Below are 19,829 nucleotides of genomic sequence, written 5' to 3' on the forward strand. Positions count from 1 at the left end.
GCGTGTCTCGTAGACGGTGCTCTCGCCGAAGTGATGGTGTCAACTATCTCCCGGGGTAGGTCACCTAGAACCTCCGCATCCCGTGCAGGGACCAGACATGAAGTTTCCAGAGGTCTGGACGCGGGTGCCACAGGGTGCCCCGTCTCTGAGTCCGTAGATCCTTCCTCAGATGAATCTGCCAAGGAGGGGCTGTCACGAGGAGCATTAGTTCCGGGAACCAGGTCCGAGCGGGCCAATAAGGCGCCACAAGCAGGACCTGCACCTCGTCCTCCCTGATCTTGCACAGTGTCTGTGCGAGAAGGCTCACTGGGGGAAATGCATACTTGCGAAGGCCCCTCGGCCAGCTGTGTGCCAGTGCGTCCGTGCCGAGTGTTCCATCGGTCAGGGAGTAAAACAACTGGCAGTGAGAAGTCTCTGGAGATGCAAACAGGTCTACCTGAGTGGCTCCAAAACGTCTCCAAATCAGCTGCATCATCTGGGGATGGAGTCTCCATTCTCCTGGGAGCATAGCTCGTGACAGCTCGTTGGCCGTACAGTTGAGCAGACTCGGAATATGAATGGCACGAAGTGACCTCAGAAACTTCCGACTCCAAAGGAGGAGGCGGCGGGCGAGTTGCGACATGCGACGGGAGCGCAGACCACCTTGTCGGTTGATGTACGCAATGGTCGCCGTGTTGTCCGTTCCGACCAGCACATGCTTGCCTCGTACGCGCCCTTTGAGACGGTTCAAGGCAAGGCGCACCGCTAACAACTCTAAGCAATTGATATGCCAGAGCAGTTGGGGGCCCGTCCATACCCCCGACACTGCGTGCCCATTGTACGTTGCCCCCCAGCCTGTGGTGGAGGCATCCGTGTAAACCACAGCATGCCTGGAGACATGTTCTAGGGGCACCCCTGCCCGGAGAAAGCAGTTGGTAGGAGCAGAACGATGTTGTCACTCGGCTCCGAAGCGAAAAGCTGGTATGCATTGCACCGGCTGCCTTTTTATGCTCACGCTGTGATCAGCGGCAGCTGGATGCAATTATCGCATGCCAATGTGCATTGGCTCATTTAGTTTACACTCGAAGTGGATTGGTCTCTCTAAGTGAGATCCCAATTCATCGGTCACGACGTGACTCGTAATGACCGACTGAAAGGGAACCTTCTTTCACCACAAAGAACCTTTTGTGAAACAGAGAGGTTCTTCAGATGTTAAAGGTTCTTTATGGAACCATTTAGACAAAAAGGTTCTTCTATCGTGAAGCACCTTTATTTTTAAGAGTGTACTGACCCCAAACTTTTGAACCGCAGTGTATATAAAAACAGAAAAATTACACTATTTTCCAACCTCATCACAAGCATTTATTCAAGTTTATATATTTTCATCTTAACAGAAAAACATTTCAAATATCTATGTTTAAAGCACATCTGACATCTGTCTACAATGAGTAAAAAATGAAAATATAAGTACACAAGTTAAAAAGCTAGACACTTTCAAACAGTCTGCCCTTGAATTTTGTAATTCTGTTCAGCAGATAAATTTGTAAAACTGAATTTTTTTCAGCATTTGAATGTGAAAAGAGTGGAAGGTTTCTAACTGCACTGTTTGCCCTCCTCAGGAGACTGGAAAAAATACTCAATGTATTCAAATTTAATACTGTATGTCTACAACATATAGTTTCTGAAAGAATTTTGATCTAGTGAACCAGTTTATTTATTTTTTTATTTCTTAAAGTGCATCATTGAGTTTGAGTGACAGGCAGATCAAACAGTGGGCTGTTCATGCAAATATATAGTATCTCTTCCAAGTCCCATGCAGTAACTTGTGCAGCACGGTACAAATTTCTATCAATATGGAAAGGTCATAGACGTGGCCTTTAGTGTGTGGGAGAGAAACGTGGCATCATAGTATAGTTATATTGATGGCCATTGTACATATAATCAGACAGGTAATTGGCATGGATCATGTCTTTGTCCACATTAAAACCAGATGGCCACTATAGTGCCTTTCTCCATTTTCTCCAGTCTGTCAATTAAAATGGCCCTTATTTGCTGTGGGATTCACACAGCAGACTCATTTGTTCTCATTTGTATGCCACATTGACAGAGAGGTCTGTTTTTTTTTCAGTGATTATTACGATTTAATAATGAGGTAAGGCAGTGATTACGTTACCTGACTGACTGTATTGATTAATTGTGTGATGACGTAAAGACGAGGCTTTTGTAGCATGGGATCTGAACTTATGTGCGTCCCTGGGGTTTTGTGGTTTCTGATGTCTTGGGGTGACTGGTCTGGGCCATCGATCTGTTGTTAAAGTCCTGTCTTTCTACCTAACGGCTTTCTACTTTGTTGTTGCTGGTGTTTTTGTCATGTGGCACTGTATGTCCATGCTCAGCACTTTAGTATTATTTTTAAATGGATCAAAATGATTTTATTTTATTTTGTATTTTGTTCATGTTTGATTCATGTTGATTATGACAAATAATAATAAATGATAAAATAAGAATTAAATTATTCTTTTGTAATTTTTTACTAGAAAATTATAAAATGACACAAATTTCGGTAATGGAGTTGCAAAACTTGCAAACATCTTGAATAAATAGATAACAAAACATAGATAACAAAACATGATTAGAAATATTAAATATCTTATTTCTATTTGACTTGAGCTAGATTGTTATTTTAACATTATTTATATACTATTATAATATTTATTAATAATTTGAATTAACATTTAGTTTTATATTTACATTTATTTGTTTTAATTTTTAGTTCAAGTTTTAGTAATTTTGTCATCTTTGTTTATTATTTTTTATATCAGTTTAGTAGTTTTATACTTCAATTTAATAGCATTTACTGACCATTTTTTAAAGATTCAGATCTTATTTTGTATTCTATATGTGCAAAGTCCCATATACAATATATTACAAATAACAAACAAATATATTTCACTATGTTTTACTTTGAATGAAGAGAAAAATATCTTCTAGTACTCCAAACTCTCCTTTCACTCTCTGCTAACTTCCCCCTGTGTTTTATAGGTGGAAAATGAATGACAGCTTCATCCCCCCTCAACCTGGCTCTCGATACAGCATCTCAGGAGGAAACCTTCGAATCAGCCAGCTCAATAAGGAAGAGGATGCTGGTATTTACCAGTGTCTGGCCTCCAACTCTTTCGGGACTATTCTCAGCAGAGAAGCTAGTCTTCACATTGCTTGTGAGTCTCTGTTTAAGTCATTTCTCTCCTGAAAAACTCAAGCACTTGAAAGTATTAGGGTCTATAGATTTAAACCTGAGACCAGTGATGCTTGGTTAGTCTTTTACACATAATTTGAGGTGGTTTTAGTGGATTTTCATGACACCTTTGTGAACTTGTACTTTAAAGTGGGTACAGATAGTGCATTGGCTCTGAATGTAGTCTTGAGTTAATATTGCAGACAGCACTGCATAGAGTAGATGATCCATATCGCATAAAAATGACTCATTAATAATGACTCAAATTAACCATAAACTGAGGGTTTGTATTTCTTGAATTAAAAGCATTTGCTCTGCATCTTATGGTAAAAAGCTCATATCATGAGGAATCACATTTCCCTTGGTCTTCTTAGATAAAATAACCATTTATGAAAGCTAAACATATTTTTCTGAACTTGTACAACATTCTAAACAGTTTCGAAACATTTTGTGATCAGATCAATCAAACCACATTTAGAAGTAGTCAAAATGCATGTAACCACACTGGACTTTTAGTATGAATGCTAAATGCTAAATCTACCTTACATTTTAAAATAATCTAATCTAATCTGTTTTACATTTCAAAATATATTACCATAGACAATAAGCGTAACTATGGTGAGCATAAGAGACTTCTTTCAAAAACATTAAAAAGCATCTCAAAGAAATGGTATGATAAGATTCATTAGTAACAGCAAGCAGAGCAAAAGTTTATTTTATTGCATTGAATTTTGTAGCGTCCAGGCTCTGTTTATTGTGAGACATTATGATCCACGTTATATTCATATAAACTGATGAGATCTTAGCAGGGCTTCTGAAACTGTTGTTTCATGGGCCTCGTTCATCAGTTTTCTCTGTGTGATGTATGCTGAATCTCTGGTGGCGAGGTGAGTTTGGTGTTTCTCCGTTTGATGGCTAGCTGGTTCATCTGCAGAAATGATGCCCTGTGATGGATGTGAGACTGAGTTCAGGAACCTGTTTCCTGCTGTCAGGCCCAGTGTGATCTTTACAACAGCTCTGGCTTCTGTGGCGTGAAGGTGGAACGCATGCAGGTCCTTAAGCTTTATGTGTTATCTATGTTTTCTCTCAATAACCTGGACCTAAGCTGCTGTGGTTTCCAAACTGATCGCTCTCCTATTGTCCAGCGGCTGTAATGCATCAGGGGAGCTTGATCTGAGACCTTCCTCTATGTGTCTCACTCTTAGTATAATATATGATGTCAGTTTAAGAGATTGAGATTCTGAGCTATATTGAAGCTAAAATATAGGCTCACCTGAACATTAAAAATAAATAAAATAATAAATAAATCCTAATAAATTTACTATACAAAAGGCAAGTGGTTCAGTGTGAACAATGAACAGTGTTATGAATAATGAAAAATGTAATGAATAATGTTTCAGGTTTTTATGGTATGATGTATTGGTGCCTGTATATTTTTCATCTTACAACCGTATATTTCATTAAGTGATATAATGTTAATATACCAATCTACCAAAATCTTTTTTTAACCTTAAAATGCACTGATAACCACCATAATAATAATACAGGTGGTAAAATAGAAAACCACATTATGAATCAGAGTTCGTCGTAAGTGGCCTGTCCATAAAACATGACCAATACTCATATATAGACAGTTCAAACAGGGTCATACAAAGGAAAAAGACCATCATGGGAACACATGACACTAAGGTAAAGCATCCTAATGTACATTACTGATAACAAAAATAGAAGAAAATAAATTATTTAAATGAAACATAATTTTGTCCTTTTACTGTGTTTGCTGTATATCTAAGTAACAGTGTGATTAAAAACAAGGGGATGATATTAAAACCTTGTTCAGATGTGCGGTTTCTGATAACCAATTGTGATTTTATAAACATAGTTATTTTTGTATGTGAATAATGATATATTTTTCATTAGGGATGTTGTAAAGTGTCTTCTATTGTATACATGAGCCATTGGTATCTATTACGCATGTGTTTGTAATTAGTCCACATGTGATTGTCAATTATACTCATTGATTATACTTGTTTTTAATTCTATACATTTGCCTGATGAAGGTCAGTGGACCGAAACGTTGCGTTTAATAAAGTTTAAGAATTAGCAAGTATTGACAACATTTTACAATAAAATTATGTATAATGCTGTATTAAACCATTTACAATTTTTCACTGTATATGATAAGGTAACTTACAGTTAACCAATTAACACATTTTTTACAGAAGGTTTTTTACAGACTTTTTAAATATTTTTTTTTTTTTTTTACAGTGAATGTAATGGTTATTACATGTGACAGGTATTTAAATGTTTTGTATGCACAATTTAAATTGAAATAACTGAAATTAATAGTCGTTTGACTTTAATGCATACAGAAAGACAAAAGTCACTTGCTTTCTATGAAAAGCAATGTAAAGTCAGTTCTGCATTTTGTACACAAAATTCTAGACTCAAAACTAACAGAAGCTACTTCAATTTGTGCACAAGAGTGAATGTACTTTTCATTTTGTGTATAACAGAAAACACCTTTCATGAACAAAATGAAATGAGCATGTCACAAAATGCCTTTGTCCACCAAACGCACAATATTTGAATGAGATACAGAATATATTTTGTTCACGAAAGAGCAAACGTAATGCACATTCTGTTTGTAATTCCTTCCGTCCATTATAGTAGTAGCAGACACTTTGCCAAAGAGTGACTTTTTAGTAGGGCAGTTGCCAAGGGTTAAATTGGGCCAGAATGGCGATCTGCCACCTTCTAAAAGTAGGAAAAATACTGGGCACCTGGGAGTTGTGTGTGCAGGGCATTAGGGTTCCCCAACCTCCAAAATCTCAGCTCAACCTCAGATGACAGTATATATACAATAAATAACAGACAGAGGTTGCTGTTATGGATAAATTCAAAAATATATAAAGTTGATCGAAAGTGATTTCAAAAAGAAAGGGCTAAATTTATTATAATATATGATTTTTGTTTTTTTAAATATGTGTAACATTGTGTGATTTTGGCTTCCTTTTGCTGGATTACTTTGCATATGCTCCAAATGCAGTATTTGTGCTGATCTAGAATGTACTAGTAGCCATTAATGTTAGCCTAATTAGATATTTTAAGCACTCTTAGACACTTGGTGCAGCGTAGCCATTTATTCTTATTTCGCCTAATCGTGTTCATCTTTTGTGTTTTCTGCTTCATTTGGTTTGACATCTGTATCTAATCTGTATCTATGGTTGCTAGCAAGCTTTGGTTGTTAAAATGCTTCACAAGCTGATGATTCCCTGGTGACTGTGCTTAATAATTTGAGACACATATGTGTGCATCTGCATATCTTATTATGGTACACTAGTACTCTAATAATTCATTTTGTCATGATCATTCATGCACAACCTGAGAATGGATTGAGGAAAAACTCAAGGCAAGAGAGGGAGATTTTATGGTACAGTAGAAAATGCTTTTGTGGACCATTTTTAAATCATTATTAGTTTATGGTGGAAAGGCAAGGCTATTGCGTTTGAGCCACAGCGATCCATGCTTTCTACATTACAACTGCTCTGAATGTTAAAGGTAGATATTTACTTGAGGAATAGACATTTTTAGACTGATAAATCTAACACTAAAGCATTAAAGTGCTAAATCACTAAAGCTGCAGTGCATTTCCACAGCTACTCTAGAGACAATCTCCTGTGTGGTCCACCATAGCTCATGGACTCAACCCTATATATTTTTGGTGTCTGGAGACGGCAGAGGACAATCTGTGAAGGACTAAAGCTTCTTCAGGGTGCAGATATAAATTCTGGTTGTTTCAAAATATTGTTTGCAAGCCTAACCTTCAATATGACTCCAAGAACAAAGCTAAATTTAATTTGGAAATGGTGTCAACTTGAGTGACATACATTGAAACATATTTAGTGAAAGATTTACTTAATATTATATTACTTAATAATTTACTTAATATTTATTTTAAATTTACTTACATTTCACAAATTTTACAAAGTAACACTGTGAAATACTGAATAGTATTTTCTTGTAAAACTATAATCTTTTGTTTTATTCACACTGAAAAAAATTAGTAATAAACTACAAAGTTACAAAATTACAAAAATAATTACAAAGAAACAACCAGTTACACACTGAATTACATCTGAAATTTTGAAGTACAAAGACTGAAATAGTATTTTCTTGTAAAACACACATCGATAATCTTTGTTTTAATTATTTATTATTTATTTATTTATTTTTGTAATGTTCATATAATGTGGTGATCCATAAAATAACTCGAATGATTTAAGATTATTGGCTTACTGTTATTGGCCAGAATTTTAATATCAGTACATCTTCAGTTACCTAAAATGTTTCATCTGTCGACGCACTGGAACCTTAGAGACATCTTTGAAACATTGCCAATTAATGTTTTAGAGTTCCTGTGAAATCACATTCTCTACTTTGAAACTGATTTAGTCATAGTCTATTTATTGTAAAGATTTGGCTCTTTTTTTGAGTAGTGCATTCAATGAGAGGCCTGAATAATAATCAAAAGAGATACTTCTCCTGCTGCATATTTTTCAGTGCGCCTAAGGCAGTGCTGGTTTAATCTGAAGATTATGGCTCTTATAAATTACTATGAATGTATAAACCAAAAAATGGCCTCCAGTGGCCAAATTTGCTTATTTTATTGCGGTATAAGTAGAATTTGTTTTTTCTTATACGTTAAAACTTATCAGATCATTTTGTGAGGTTTTAAAAGAGATCTAACCTCAAAGTTAACAAATCGTGCTTGTGACTGCTCACATGCACATTATTAGATGATTTCTTTATACTATCCAAAAATGATTTCCTATGCTGATAACTGTAACAGAAACATCCCATCAGCAGCACTGGTCTGTGTCTGTGTATACTATTGATTTAATGCATTTCCAGAAGCATGCAAAGATAATCTTAAGATTTCACTATACTTAAATATGTTTTTAATATGTGCTTAATTGTTTTACATTAAACCTATTTGAAATGTTGAAGGAATATTGTGGTACATTTGACCTCTTGGTTTTCTCAAATTCATTGTTAACATATAATTATGGAGATGCTAGAAAAAGCATTTTCCTTCACCCTATCTTTTACAGGTCACAAATTCATTACTTTCAATACAATACTGTATTCAATCTCAGCAGCTTCACGAGGGCTTACGGTGTTTACTTTGCCGAGAGCAATGAATAGAACACAACGTATAGTTGATAACCGAGAAGCCAATTAGAGGCAGTGGAGTGTGTCTTCCTCTTGATGAATGCTTTATATGTACAGTATCGACGAGCAGATGATTGTATTGCATATGTATCGCAGAGAGTTGTCGGTTTATTTATGTTGGCCTCATAGAAATGTCTTGTAAGGACTCTGTAATGAGATATTATGTGAACTGAAAAATGTGTCTACGGAACATTCTGGAAGAAAACTTTCCCTGATGTGGGTAGTTCAGTGGAACTTACATGCAGAGCACAAAAAGTACCCCTCTCACAGACACATGCTTTAAAGCCTGATCAAACCCCTGCTTTGTGGATGGTGTCGAAATAGTTTGTGTCATGGAGGCGTGCGGGGATTGTCGTGTTTTGAGTGGATGTGTTGTTCATGCATATTCTGTTTGAATTTGCCGTTCTCTAGACACAACCCCCTCACTGAATTCAGTGCAGGTGAGGCAAACGCAACCTCCATCAACTTCAATTCTCTGTTTGTTCCCTTCACAGAATAACGCTAAAGATATTCACAAATGAAAGTATGCAGTTTATTTTATTTGTTGGTTTATTTTTCATTATTTTATATCCTCATGGGTTTTAAAAACAATGAAGGAGAAAAGCTGAGTTTAGCTGTTTATTCTGAACTTAATAATTTACACAGAATGAAAAATTCTTTGATAATTTGCAATCATTTTAAACCTGTATAATATGCTTTATTCTGCTGAACACAAAAGCATAATTTAGGCATGATGTTCATGCTGCTCTTTATCATACAATGAAAGTGAATGAAGGTGACCATGGGACTGCCAGGGACACTACATTCCAAGTCTTCCAAAAACCTAAATTTTTCTGTGACAAACAGTCTAAAAATATAATCTTTAGAATCTCATATTTCTTTTGTGTATTCAAATTTGGTACATCGTGATCAGTTACGAGACAAACAAGAACTGATATTTGACATCACTGGCATTCTAATTTAGGTAAACTTGAATGAGATTTAAGAGCTGCAGAACAAAATTATCATTACAAAACTTCAGTTGTTCAGTTCAGTGGTCTAATTTTATGGAGCTTTTTGTCATTTTTGAAACTCCTGAGCAACATGTGCATTTATTGGAATGCATGGAAAAGGGCAGCATAAACATTCTGCTAAACATCTCCTTTTGTGTTCCATAGAAGAAAGAAAGTCTGGAACATACAGACAAACAAACAATGATATCATTTTTGTTGGATCTAGACTCCATTCTATTTTTTTTCTCTATTTGTTTAAAACAGTACACAATGTCATTAAATGTAATTGTTATTAAAGAGTACTCGGTCTGAGGGTGTAAATTGTGAGTAGATTAAATTATGTATTACCAAGATTGCTTATTTCTGTCTTTCTTTCTGACATTTTTTAACAGATCTGGAGGAGTTTAAAACCCAGAGGAGAAGTCCAGTGAGCGTTAGAGAGGGGCAAGGTGTGGTTCTTCTCTGTGGCCCTCCAGCACATATGGGAGGTGAGGCATTTTATTGTCTATTTTCTGGCTGACTGATTTGGGTTTTTCAGTGGCCAGTGGCAATACTGAGAAAAAAAAGTTGGATATAGCAAATGAAATGACAAAATATATTACATGGCTCTTTGGAAAACTTGATTCTGATTTGTAAGTTGTGAAATTTTTCAGTCTAAACTTCATTCTTTCTTGAATGACCGCTAAACTGCAGCAGGCAACCAGTTTTCGTCTTAGCTGTGCTACTGTTGTACAGTTTTCATTCAGTTGTCTATTTCTTTTCACACAATAAATAATTTCAAAACAAATTAATATTTTATGTCCATTTATTTATTTAGTAAGTAGCCATGTAATAGCAGGATAATGAACATCCAGCCAGTCATTATTGCTAAATAAAACCTTTCATGGTTATATAAGGTCTGATGATAATAACTGCCTGACTGTACATTACCCCTCATGTGTATGATATAATTCTACTCAATGATAGAAAATGAGACAGTAATGTTTAATTTCTGCCGACATATCAGTATATCTGCTGGGATAGACTTCTCTGTGACCCTACATAGGATAAGCGGTTTGGAGAATGGATGGAGGAATTGCGGTCCATAACTAGTCTTTATTAGAATGGCAAAGTAAAAATTAAGATCAATGGCAATTCAATATGTTTAATAATAATCTCATTCCTAAACTCTATGTTGCGCCTCATGTGAGTCTCATTCAAAGTTATCATATGTGCAGATGTTACCTGTTCAGAGAGATTTTGCTCTAGGTAGTTTCTACTGTTTGTTCCTATTAACCACCTCTCAACCAGCAATTATGGTTCACTGTAATTAGCTTAAAGCATAAAGGCTTTTCAACCTCACTGCCCATGTAACAGCATAAACACATATTACCTCCTTTTTCCACTGTTGATTTAGTGCCCTTAAGTGGCTCACCACAGAGCACAAGTTAAATGTTATGTGAAGCAAACTTTTTGTATTTGCTCTTTGCTGTTAACTCAATGAGTGGCCACACTTAAGAAACCCTGAATAGACTGATTACTAGACCTTTTTATGTCGTCACTTAGATTGTTGACATTTTCAGAACAGAACATGTTGAACTTGGAAAAAACAGGGCTTTTTTTTTTTTGAAAACAGACAGTTTATAAGCAGTGTCATTTCCCTGTAATAAAACGTGTTTAAAATGTCAAATGTAGGATAATGTTTCCAACATGTTAAAAACACACAACATGCTTTGGATGTTTAAAGGGATAGTTCACCTTCAGTTGTTGGTCCCCATTGACTTGCATAGTGTTTTTTCCCCCATACTATGGAAGTCAATGGGGACCAGCAATCCATTTAAGTATAAAAGTGGTTTATTCTCGGCTGCTCTGTCACTTCTCATCAAAAAGCTTTGCCTGAGATGAGTAGTAGTTAGCACAGCTGTGCTACATTAGTGTTGTTCTTGTCTGTCCCCTGCTGTCTTGATTACTGTGTTAAGTGTTGGGCTGAACACATCAGACCTTATTGCTTTAATGGAGCCAAACCTTTTAAAACTTACCGAAGGCTAAAATTACTTGTTTTTTCTGGATCCATCAGGAAAAACAGGACTTAACCTGGATTCTTGGACAAAGATCAGATACTTTTTACTGATGCACTCAAGTTTTATTTGTCAGTCTTTTTCTTGGTTTAAAGATGCTCACACCTCAAAAACTGTAAAGAACTTAACATAGTTTTAAATGTTACAGTTTTTCTCAATTGCTTTGGCTTAATTCCCAAAATGAGTTTTTTTTTCTCAAAACAGTAAGTTCAGATATCTGAACAATTCGCTTCTTGTTCACATCAGATTTTAACTGCTTATTGATTTATGCTAACTGACCCTTCGCAAAGGTAAAATAGTAGCAAAACTCGAGAGCTTGTTGATTTGAATTTGAGAACTTGTCATTATAATATTCGTAAGTTGAAATTTACACTCACAGCTCTGATGTGAAAAGCTGAATCTTTTGTTTTGCACACTCAGACAATAATCAAAACACCCGTGTTTTGAATTCATAGTTGCAGATTAAGAATTACAAATGTGTAAAATGACATTCACATAAACAAAATGACAGACACAAATGTGTAGGACATATTTACTTTTGCACTTTACTTCAGTTTCGCTGTACAACCACAAGTCAGCACTTACAACCTCTCAGATCTGGCAGTACAACTTCAAATCGACTTTTGCTACTCCTTTCACGATATTCCTATAGCAAAACTCACTTGTGCACTTGTGAATGCAGATGCGAGAGAGCAGAAGCGGTGATATGGCTAGGGTGCGAATGAAGCCATTTTATTGGTCGATGCCTGACCAATGAATAAGACCAGCCAGCGCGACTTGCTGTGCGGAAAGAAACATTTTTATGCACAAGTATCAGTAAAATGCTGAAATTAGCCAAATTAGCTTTTACGGGATTTTAAGCCCGTAAGTATGAATCCTTCATCTTGGCAATCAAGTATTATCTGGTAGACAAATAGTGCAACATCTTTCATATGTTACCCCTATATATTGCAGAGTAACATGGATGTAATATGTTGAACCACTTCATGTAATGACCATTAAGGCCAATATAAAGCCATTAAGGCATAATTAAAATGAAACCGGATAAAAATTGATGCAGGTAAGGGAGTAACTTCCCAATAATATCAGTGTAATATAGCAAGTACACATTACAGCCCAAAGCATAAAATTCATATTGCACTTGAAAAAAAAAAAAGCTGCTTATTGTATTCAGCAGAAGCCTTCAACTTTAACAGTAGTATTTATACTTTGCACGTGAAGTTGTTTTTAATCTAAAATTTGACTTACTATGGACTTACACATTTAATCATAGAATTGTTTCTGTATTGGAAGACCTTGACATAATAGTTTGATGTGTGTCAAACTGATGTTTATCCAGGTCCACAGTGCATCACCAGACAACAGTTGGTTTTGTCTGTGTATCACACTGTGCATTTTAGATACAGATTTCAACAGTAGGTAAAATGTATTGGGAAAAGTCAATACTGTAGTACACAAAAAGAAAATAAATTTTTATTATATAGTACTTTTATTTTTGTAAAAATGTGTTAAATGTAAACTGAAAATTCACTCTTGCTTGTTCATTTTTACACACTCTATAATGTCTTCCCCCAACACCACCACACATTCTTACATATCTGCCTATTGCTCTTCCATGACAAGAAACTGTGAGTTTTCAGTTTAGATTAACACATATCTACAGATAAAGGTATGTACAGTACTGCTGTAGTTGCTGCTGTTTAGGGGTGCGTCATTCCTCCGTGTTCAAAAATGGCAGTGATTATGCTGGCCAAACTCCATATATGCACTTCCAAACTTGATTGTTAAGATTGTGATTCATATTTCATTACAATGACAGGCCATCTGGAAACTTAGCAGACATTACAAACATTCCATGTCAGATATTTATGGAATAAACAGCACATGCATGTCTGACAGATAATTGAATGGACCATTTTGCATCTGATGGCTCACATTAAAATATGTTTAAAAGTTGTGAAGAGTTTGACAATTTTACTGAGAATCAACTCATCAGTTTTGATCAACAAGCCATGTGCATTAAGTTATTGTGCAAATTGTAGACAATTGTACTTACTCGTTTGCACGCTTGCCAAAACATATGCTAACTGACCCTTCGCAGGGAGTTTGATTGACAGGTGATCTAACCAATCATAACGCAGAAAAAAATGGTGTGTATTTATGTCTTTCCGCAGTTGAAGCAAAACATCTTCTGATGTTCATTCATCTTTATTTCGGGCTATAACTAGTGAAGAAGAAGAGCTGATCAGTTCTCATGCTGCTTGAACTGAGGCATTACAGCGATCTGTCACGACACATTAAAGAGCCACAAAACGCTATTTATTGCTTGAATTTCTTAAATGTCAAAATTTGAAAGCTGAGACTTTGTTTCATATCAGAAGTAACCTGCTCTGTCTTGTCTGTCGGCACGTTGTCAGTTTCGTCTTTACTCCACAATGTATTTTTCACTGCATGTGAACATGATGTGTGGCGTGAGAACACAATGGCTTGTCAGACATTGCAACAATAACTAAGGGGGGCGGGTCTATGAAGGTAAAAGAGTAGCAAAACTCAAGAGCTTGTTGATTTGAATTTGAGAACTTGTCATTATAATATTCGTATTTGTAAGTTGAAATTTATACTCACAGCTCTGATGTGAAAAGCTGAATCTTTCCATTTGCACAGACAACAAAGCACCCATGTTTTGAATTCGAAGTTGGAGATTAATTATAGTTGGAGATAAAATTACAAAGGTAGACTTGAGTTAAAAGACCTGCAAGAACATGAAAAACTGTAATATATTATTACAGTTATGATAAAAGTTCACTTTTGATTAAATGGACGGATGGATGGATGGAAAATGGAAGGATGGATGGATGGATGGATGAAAAATGGAAGGATGGATGGATGGATGGATGGATGGATGGAAAATGGAAGGATGGATGGATGGACGGACGGATGGATGAAAAATGGAAGGATGGATGGATGGATGGAAAATGGAAGGATGGATGGATGGACGGACGGATGGATGAAAAATGGAAGGATGGATGGATGGATGGAAAATGGAAGGATGGATGGATGGATGGATGGACGGACGGACGGACGGATGGATGAAAAATGGAAGGATGGATGGACAGATGGATCGACGGACTGATAGATGGATGGATGGATGAAAAATGGAAGGACTGATGGACAGATGGATGGATGGATGAAAATGGAAGGATATATGGATGGATGGATGGATGTAAAATTAGGGTGGCTATACATGCCATTTTTACGGGACACGTCCTGGCCAGGATTTCTATATTTGGCTTTGTTTTTCTGTTTTCATACTTGCTGAAGCTAATGATCGTAAACTAGCTTGACCAGTAACGTGCAGGCATTGTACATAATCAGCCAATCTTGGCACGTGTGAAGGTGGGATCTACAGAGAATGGTCAAAGCGATGCAAATACGCATACAGATTTGATGTGTTCGTTCGTTCGACTTGAAGCGGCGCTGCGCAGACCGATCAATGTTTGACATCAAAGTACTGTGAGAGCGATTCGAAAGCATAAGGAGCTTCTGCTCTCTATAACTCTCACAGATGTCATACACCGATCGGTCTGCACTGCGCAAACAGCCAAAACCTGGATATTTTAGGCAATATAGAAATCCTGGCCAGGACGTGTCCCATAAAAATGGCACGTATGGCCACCCTATGTAAAATGGATGGATGGATGGATGAAGAATGGAAGGATGGATGGATGGATGTAAATTGGAAGGATAGATAGACGGATGAATGGATGGATGGATGGATGGATAGAGGGATGGACAGATACAACTTTTGGTTTTAATAATGTATTTCTAAGTATTGAAATTAACATTAACTACTGAGATTAATTAATGCTTTAGAAGTTAATGTTAACTAAACTAGTATTAATAAATGGAACCTTATTGTAAAGAGTTACCAATTTACCATGTACAATGAAAGCCATGCTCAAGGTTGTGTGATTCTGTTTACTCACTTCACTGGGTTTCTGAAATGGAATAGTATTAAATTCACTAAAAGTTTTTGAAAACTTCAAAGCATGTCATGCAGTACAGCAAGTCTCACCTCTTGACTTTCCTACAGAGTTGACTTTTTCCTGGATCTTCAACGAATATCCTTCATTCGTGAAGCAAGACATGCGGCGCTTTGTGTCACAGAAAACAGGCAACCTGTACATCGCTAAAGTGGAGCCCTCAGACGTGGGAAACTACACCTGTGTCGTGACTAACTCTGTGACCCAAAGCAGAGTTCAGGGACCTCCCACGCCACTTGTACTCCGCAGTGATGGTGATGGTCTTACCATATGTATTCAGCTCATAAAAATGACTCATATGTGATTTTAATCATGTTTTAATAGGAAAAATATCACTATTTTTTCTGTGTTTAAGGCATTATGGGAGAATATGAGCCAAAAATTGAGATCCAGTTTCCAGAAGTTTTGGCTGTTGCCAAAGGGTTGACAGTCAAACTGGAGTGCTTCGCTTTGGGAAAGTAAATATTACGGTTGATACACAATATACTAACAGCAGCTCACTGATATAGACACTGGGTTTCTTTTGCAGTTATTATTTAAAGAGAAATATAGCTCATTAAACAATCAACTTTACCTTTTGCTTTCAGTCCAGTACCTGCTATCACCTGGAGAAGACCAGACGGAGTTCCTTTTCCCAGAAAAGTGGATGTTAACAAATCCAGTGGTGTGTTGGAGATCCCTTATTTCCAACAGGAAGACGCAGGGCCATTTGAATGCATGGCTGAGAACTCCAGAGGCAAAAACACAGTGAAGGGGCGACTCTCCTTCTATGGTAGGGCAGATATGTTTCAGGGATTAAATAAATGTACTTTTCTTTTGAAGGAAGTTTAGCCAATTTGAAAATCTTCCAAACCTGTATGATGTTTTCTTGCATGGAACAAAAAGGAAATACTTGCAGAATGTTCAGTTTAATTTTATTATCATTGATATACTATTAAAGTTGTTAATATTTTGAATTAGATATTTTTTAGATTTTCAGTTTAGTAAAGTTTTAGTAATTTTGTGTTTTTGTCAGTTTTTAATCTATATAGTTTGTATTAAGTTTTAAATTTCAGTTTTATTTTATGTAGTTTGTATGGAAGCTCATTTCTGCCACAGGTAAAAAAAATAAAATAAAAACACTTAACAATAAAAAAAAAAAAACTGCGACTTTTTCATCTCACAATTCTGCCTTTTTTTCTTACAATTGTGTTTGTTTATTTCAGTTACAAGTTTGTTTTTTTTAATGAGAATTTGTGAGAATTCAGAATTGCAAGAAAAAGTCTGAATTGTGATTTATAAATTGCAAAAAAAATAAACGTAGAATTGCAAGAAACTCAGAATTGCGAGATGTGAATTTATTACTTGCGATTCTGAGAAGAAAAGTGTATGAAAACATGTGGCGGACAAAAAGTGAACTCAGAATTGTAAGAAAAAAAAAGTCAGAATTACCTTTATCCCATGGAAGTTTCCATACAAAAAAAAAAAAAAAAAAAAAAAAAAAAAAAAAAAAAAAAAGTTACTAAAACTTTAAAATGTAAACAGAACATATAAATAATGTGAAATACAAAGTTGCAACTAACTTTTATTATTTTGTTTTTAAATTCCGTGGCAGGCTTCCATACGTTTGAGTTATTTTAGCACTACTACTAAAATACCACAATTAAAACTAAACAAAAATAAGAAATGTTGCCTTAGAAACTGTCACAACCGGGACAAGGAGGCAAACAGTCAGATTAGAGTAAATTGGTGAGTTTATTAAGGCAACTGAGTAGAAGCTTCCAACATAAAAGAATCAAACTCCGGAATCAACGGAAGCAGAGAACACCGTCTTATCTGGGGTGAGAATCGTATCCTACGGCAGATGGAGGAGGATTCCCCAGCTTGGCAGGCAGGCAGGTAAGGAGCCCGTATTGAGATGCTTGTAACCTTGAGACCGACGGCGAGGACGACCGTGCCCCCTGGGTGCGGAGTGGTCAGGATGAGTCTGGTGGAAGTCCTTGAGGAGGGTTGGGTCCAGTATGTCCTCTCTGTTTGCCCACAATCTCTCCTCAGGACCGTACCCCTCCCACTCTATGAGGTATTGAAGCCGGCCGCCTCGCCGCCGGGATTCGAGGATCTCCTTGACTCTGTAGAGTGTCTTGTTGGGGACGACCTCGGGCGGAGGAGGGGGTACCTCGTGTTCTGTGGAGGGAGGGAGAAGAGGATCGACAGCGGATAGACGTGTCCCTTGGGTAATTGGGCCCCAGGCAGCAGGTCAATGGCACAGTAACATGGCCGGTGAGGTGGAAGGTGAGTGGCTGCGACCTTGCTGAACACGTCCTGGAACGCCTGATATTCGGTGGGAACCAGAGTGACATGCGAGGAGTCGGGGCTTTCCACCGAGGTGGAACAGACAGAGAGGTCGTGTCGGACGGGGTTCGGGATAGGCAGATCCTCTAGACATTCCTGCATGCACTCCACTTGAGTATTTCTCCGGATTTCCAGGCGATGGTGGGTTGATGTTTAGAGAGCCAAGGGCGTCCCAGGACGATGTCCACGACCGCCTCCTCCAGCACCAGAAGCGAGATCCTTTCGGTGTGGAAACACCCAATCCGTAGAACAACTTCGGGCGTGCGGTGCCGCACCAGCCCCTTGCCCAGCAGTTTTCCCTGAACAGTGGTGATCTGGTAGTTAGTGGCATTTTTGCAGCGGGGAATTTGGAATCCGGCAAGGCTACGGGAGGAGATGAAATTCCCCGACGCTCCAGAGTCCACGAGGATTTTGACTGGAAAGGATTGGGTATGATATATTAGAAGCGCATCTATGTGAGGCATGCAAGACACATCAGGAGTGATATGGATGGTACTCACCGCTGGACGTGGTGGACGAATGGGGCTAGGTGGTAACTGTCTGTGATCATGGGCTCTGGTGCGGGAGATGAGAGACTGGGTGAGACAGCGGCAGCGGGCATGGATTCCATGTGGCAAGCGGTTAGGTGTTGGGAGATGCGAACCGCCTTTTGGAGGAAGCTGTCAAGTCCCACTGTGTCATCGTAGATGGACATCTGCTGCCGTAAGACGGGGTTTAATCCTCGGCGAAACGCCGAGAGGAGGGCAGCCTCGTTCCAGCCGCTGCTGGCGGCGAGTGTGCGGAAGCGGAGCACATAGCCGTGGATGGATAAATCCGCTTGCCGCAGTTGAAAGAGCTCCTCATGCACGGTGACCTCCGTGGTCGATTGGCCGAATACCTCCCGGAAGTGTTTCACAAAGCCGTCCAGCGAGTGAATCCAAGGGCTCTGCGAATTCCACAAGGCTTCTGCCCACTGCAAGGCTCTTCCAGACAGCAACGAGATGATGAAAGACACCTTTGCCCGCTCAGTCACAAACAGGTGGGGTTGCATTTCCAGGTAGAGGGAACATTGCAATAAAAACCGGCTGCAGGAGGCTGCCTCACCCGAGAAGCTCGCTGGCCGGGCCATGGGACAGGCTAGTGGTGAGGCTATATATATATATATATATATATATACACGGTATATACAATGGTATAGAATAATGAACACTTTTATTGTATGGAAAAGAGCAGATTGGACATTTAAAAAAGATTCTACACACTTTCCGTAATCAGACAAATACACAATCAATATTCATGCACCATTAAGCTTTTATGAATGCTTATATATTTGAGTTTATCACTGATCAATGCTATATGTTTAATTTATATCCCCATGATGTTTTATAACCAGTATGTCAGATTTTCATGAGTATCCCCATATGTTGTAATTATTTGTCATTGCAATTATTTGGCAGGTAAAAATCTATAATCTCCCATAGACTGTATTGTCCATCTATCACTGATGTTGGAGCAATGGAATAATCAATATGGGTCACTGTTGTTTATAACATAATGGCCGAAGTCAAAACTGTGAGCTCCAGCAGTGTGACTGATACCTATAAAGCATGCTACTTTGTTCACGTTTGCACTACGCCGTGATTATTCTCCTTTCTCTCTCGTCTTAAAAGTAAAGTTAAGCCTATGCAAGTCACACTGACCTTCAGCAAAGCCATGAGAATCAATCTCATTTTAATATGTTTTCAAGACATTTTTTTTAATCGTCTTAGCTTTGAGTATAAATATGTAATCAAGGTTAAAACTGTAACATTTGCACTTTTTCTAGCACCTTTTTTTTCTGTTGTAATTTGTGCATGTTTGGGAAGGGTGTGCGATGTTCCTCAAAGAAACTAGCTGAAATTAAATAAATCCAAGTTTTTTATATTTTATTTTATTTCACTATTTTAATGTTCACTTGAGGTTTTTTTATGTTATATAT

The 19,829-nt window shown here is 37.5% G+C and overlaps 1 protein-coding gene across 1 annotated transcript in view; it reads left to right on the plus strand.

Moving 5' to 3' along the window:
- cntn3a.1 (contactin 3a, tandem duplicate 1) overlaps positions 1-19,829 on the plus strand; it is a 64,974-nt gene that overhangs the window by 20,838 nt on the left and 24,307 nt on the right. The window contains exons 4-8 of the mRNA XM_016509141.1: positions 3,022-3,197; positions 9,834-9,929; positions 15,592-15,795; positions 15,897-15,999; positions 16,129-16,313. Coding sequence (XP_016364627.1) covers positions 3,022-3,197; positions 9,834-9,929; positions 15,592-15,795; positions 15,897-15,999; positions 16,129-16,313 — 764 coding nt within the window. The remainder of the gene's footprint in view (positions 1-3,021; positions 3,198-9,833; positions 9,930-15,591; positions 15,796-15,896; positions 16,000-16,128; positions 16,314-19,829) is intronic.

This window comes from Sinocyclocheilus rhinocerous, unplaced genomic scaffold (assembly GCF_001515625.1).
Source record: "Sinocyclocheilus rhinocerous isolate Xijiao unplaced genomic scaffold, SAMN03320098_v1.1 scaffold263, whole genome shotgun sequence".
NCBI classification, from domain to species: Eukaryota; Metazoa; Chordata; class Actinopteri; order Cypriniformes; family Cyprinidae; genus Sinocyclocheilus; species Sinocyclocheilus rhinocerous.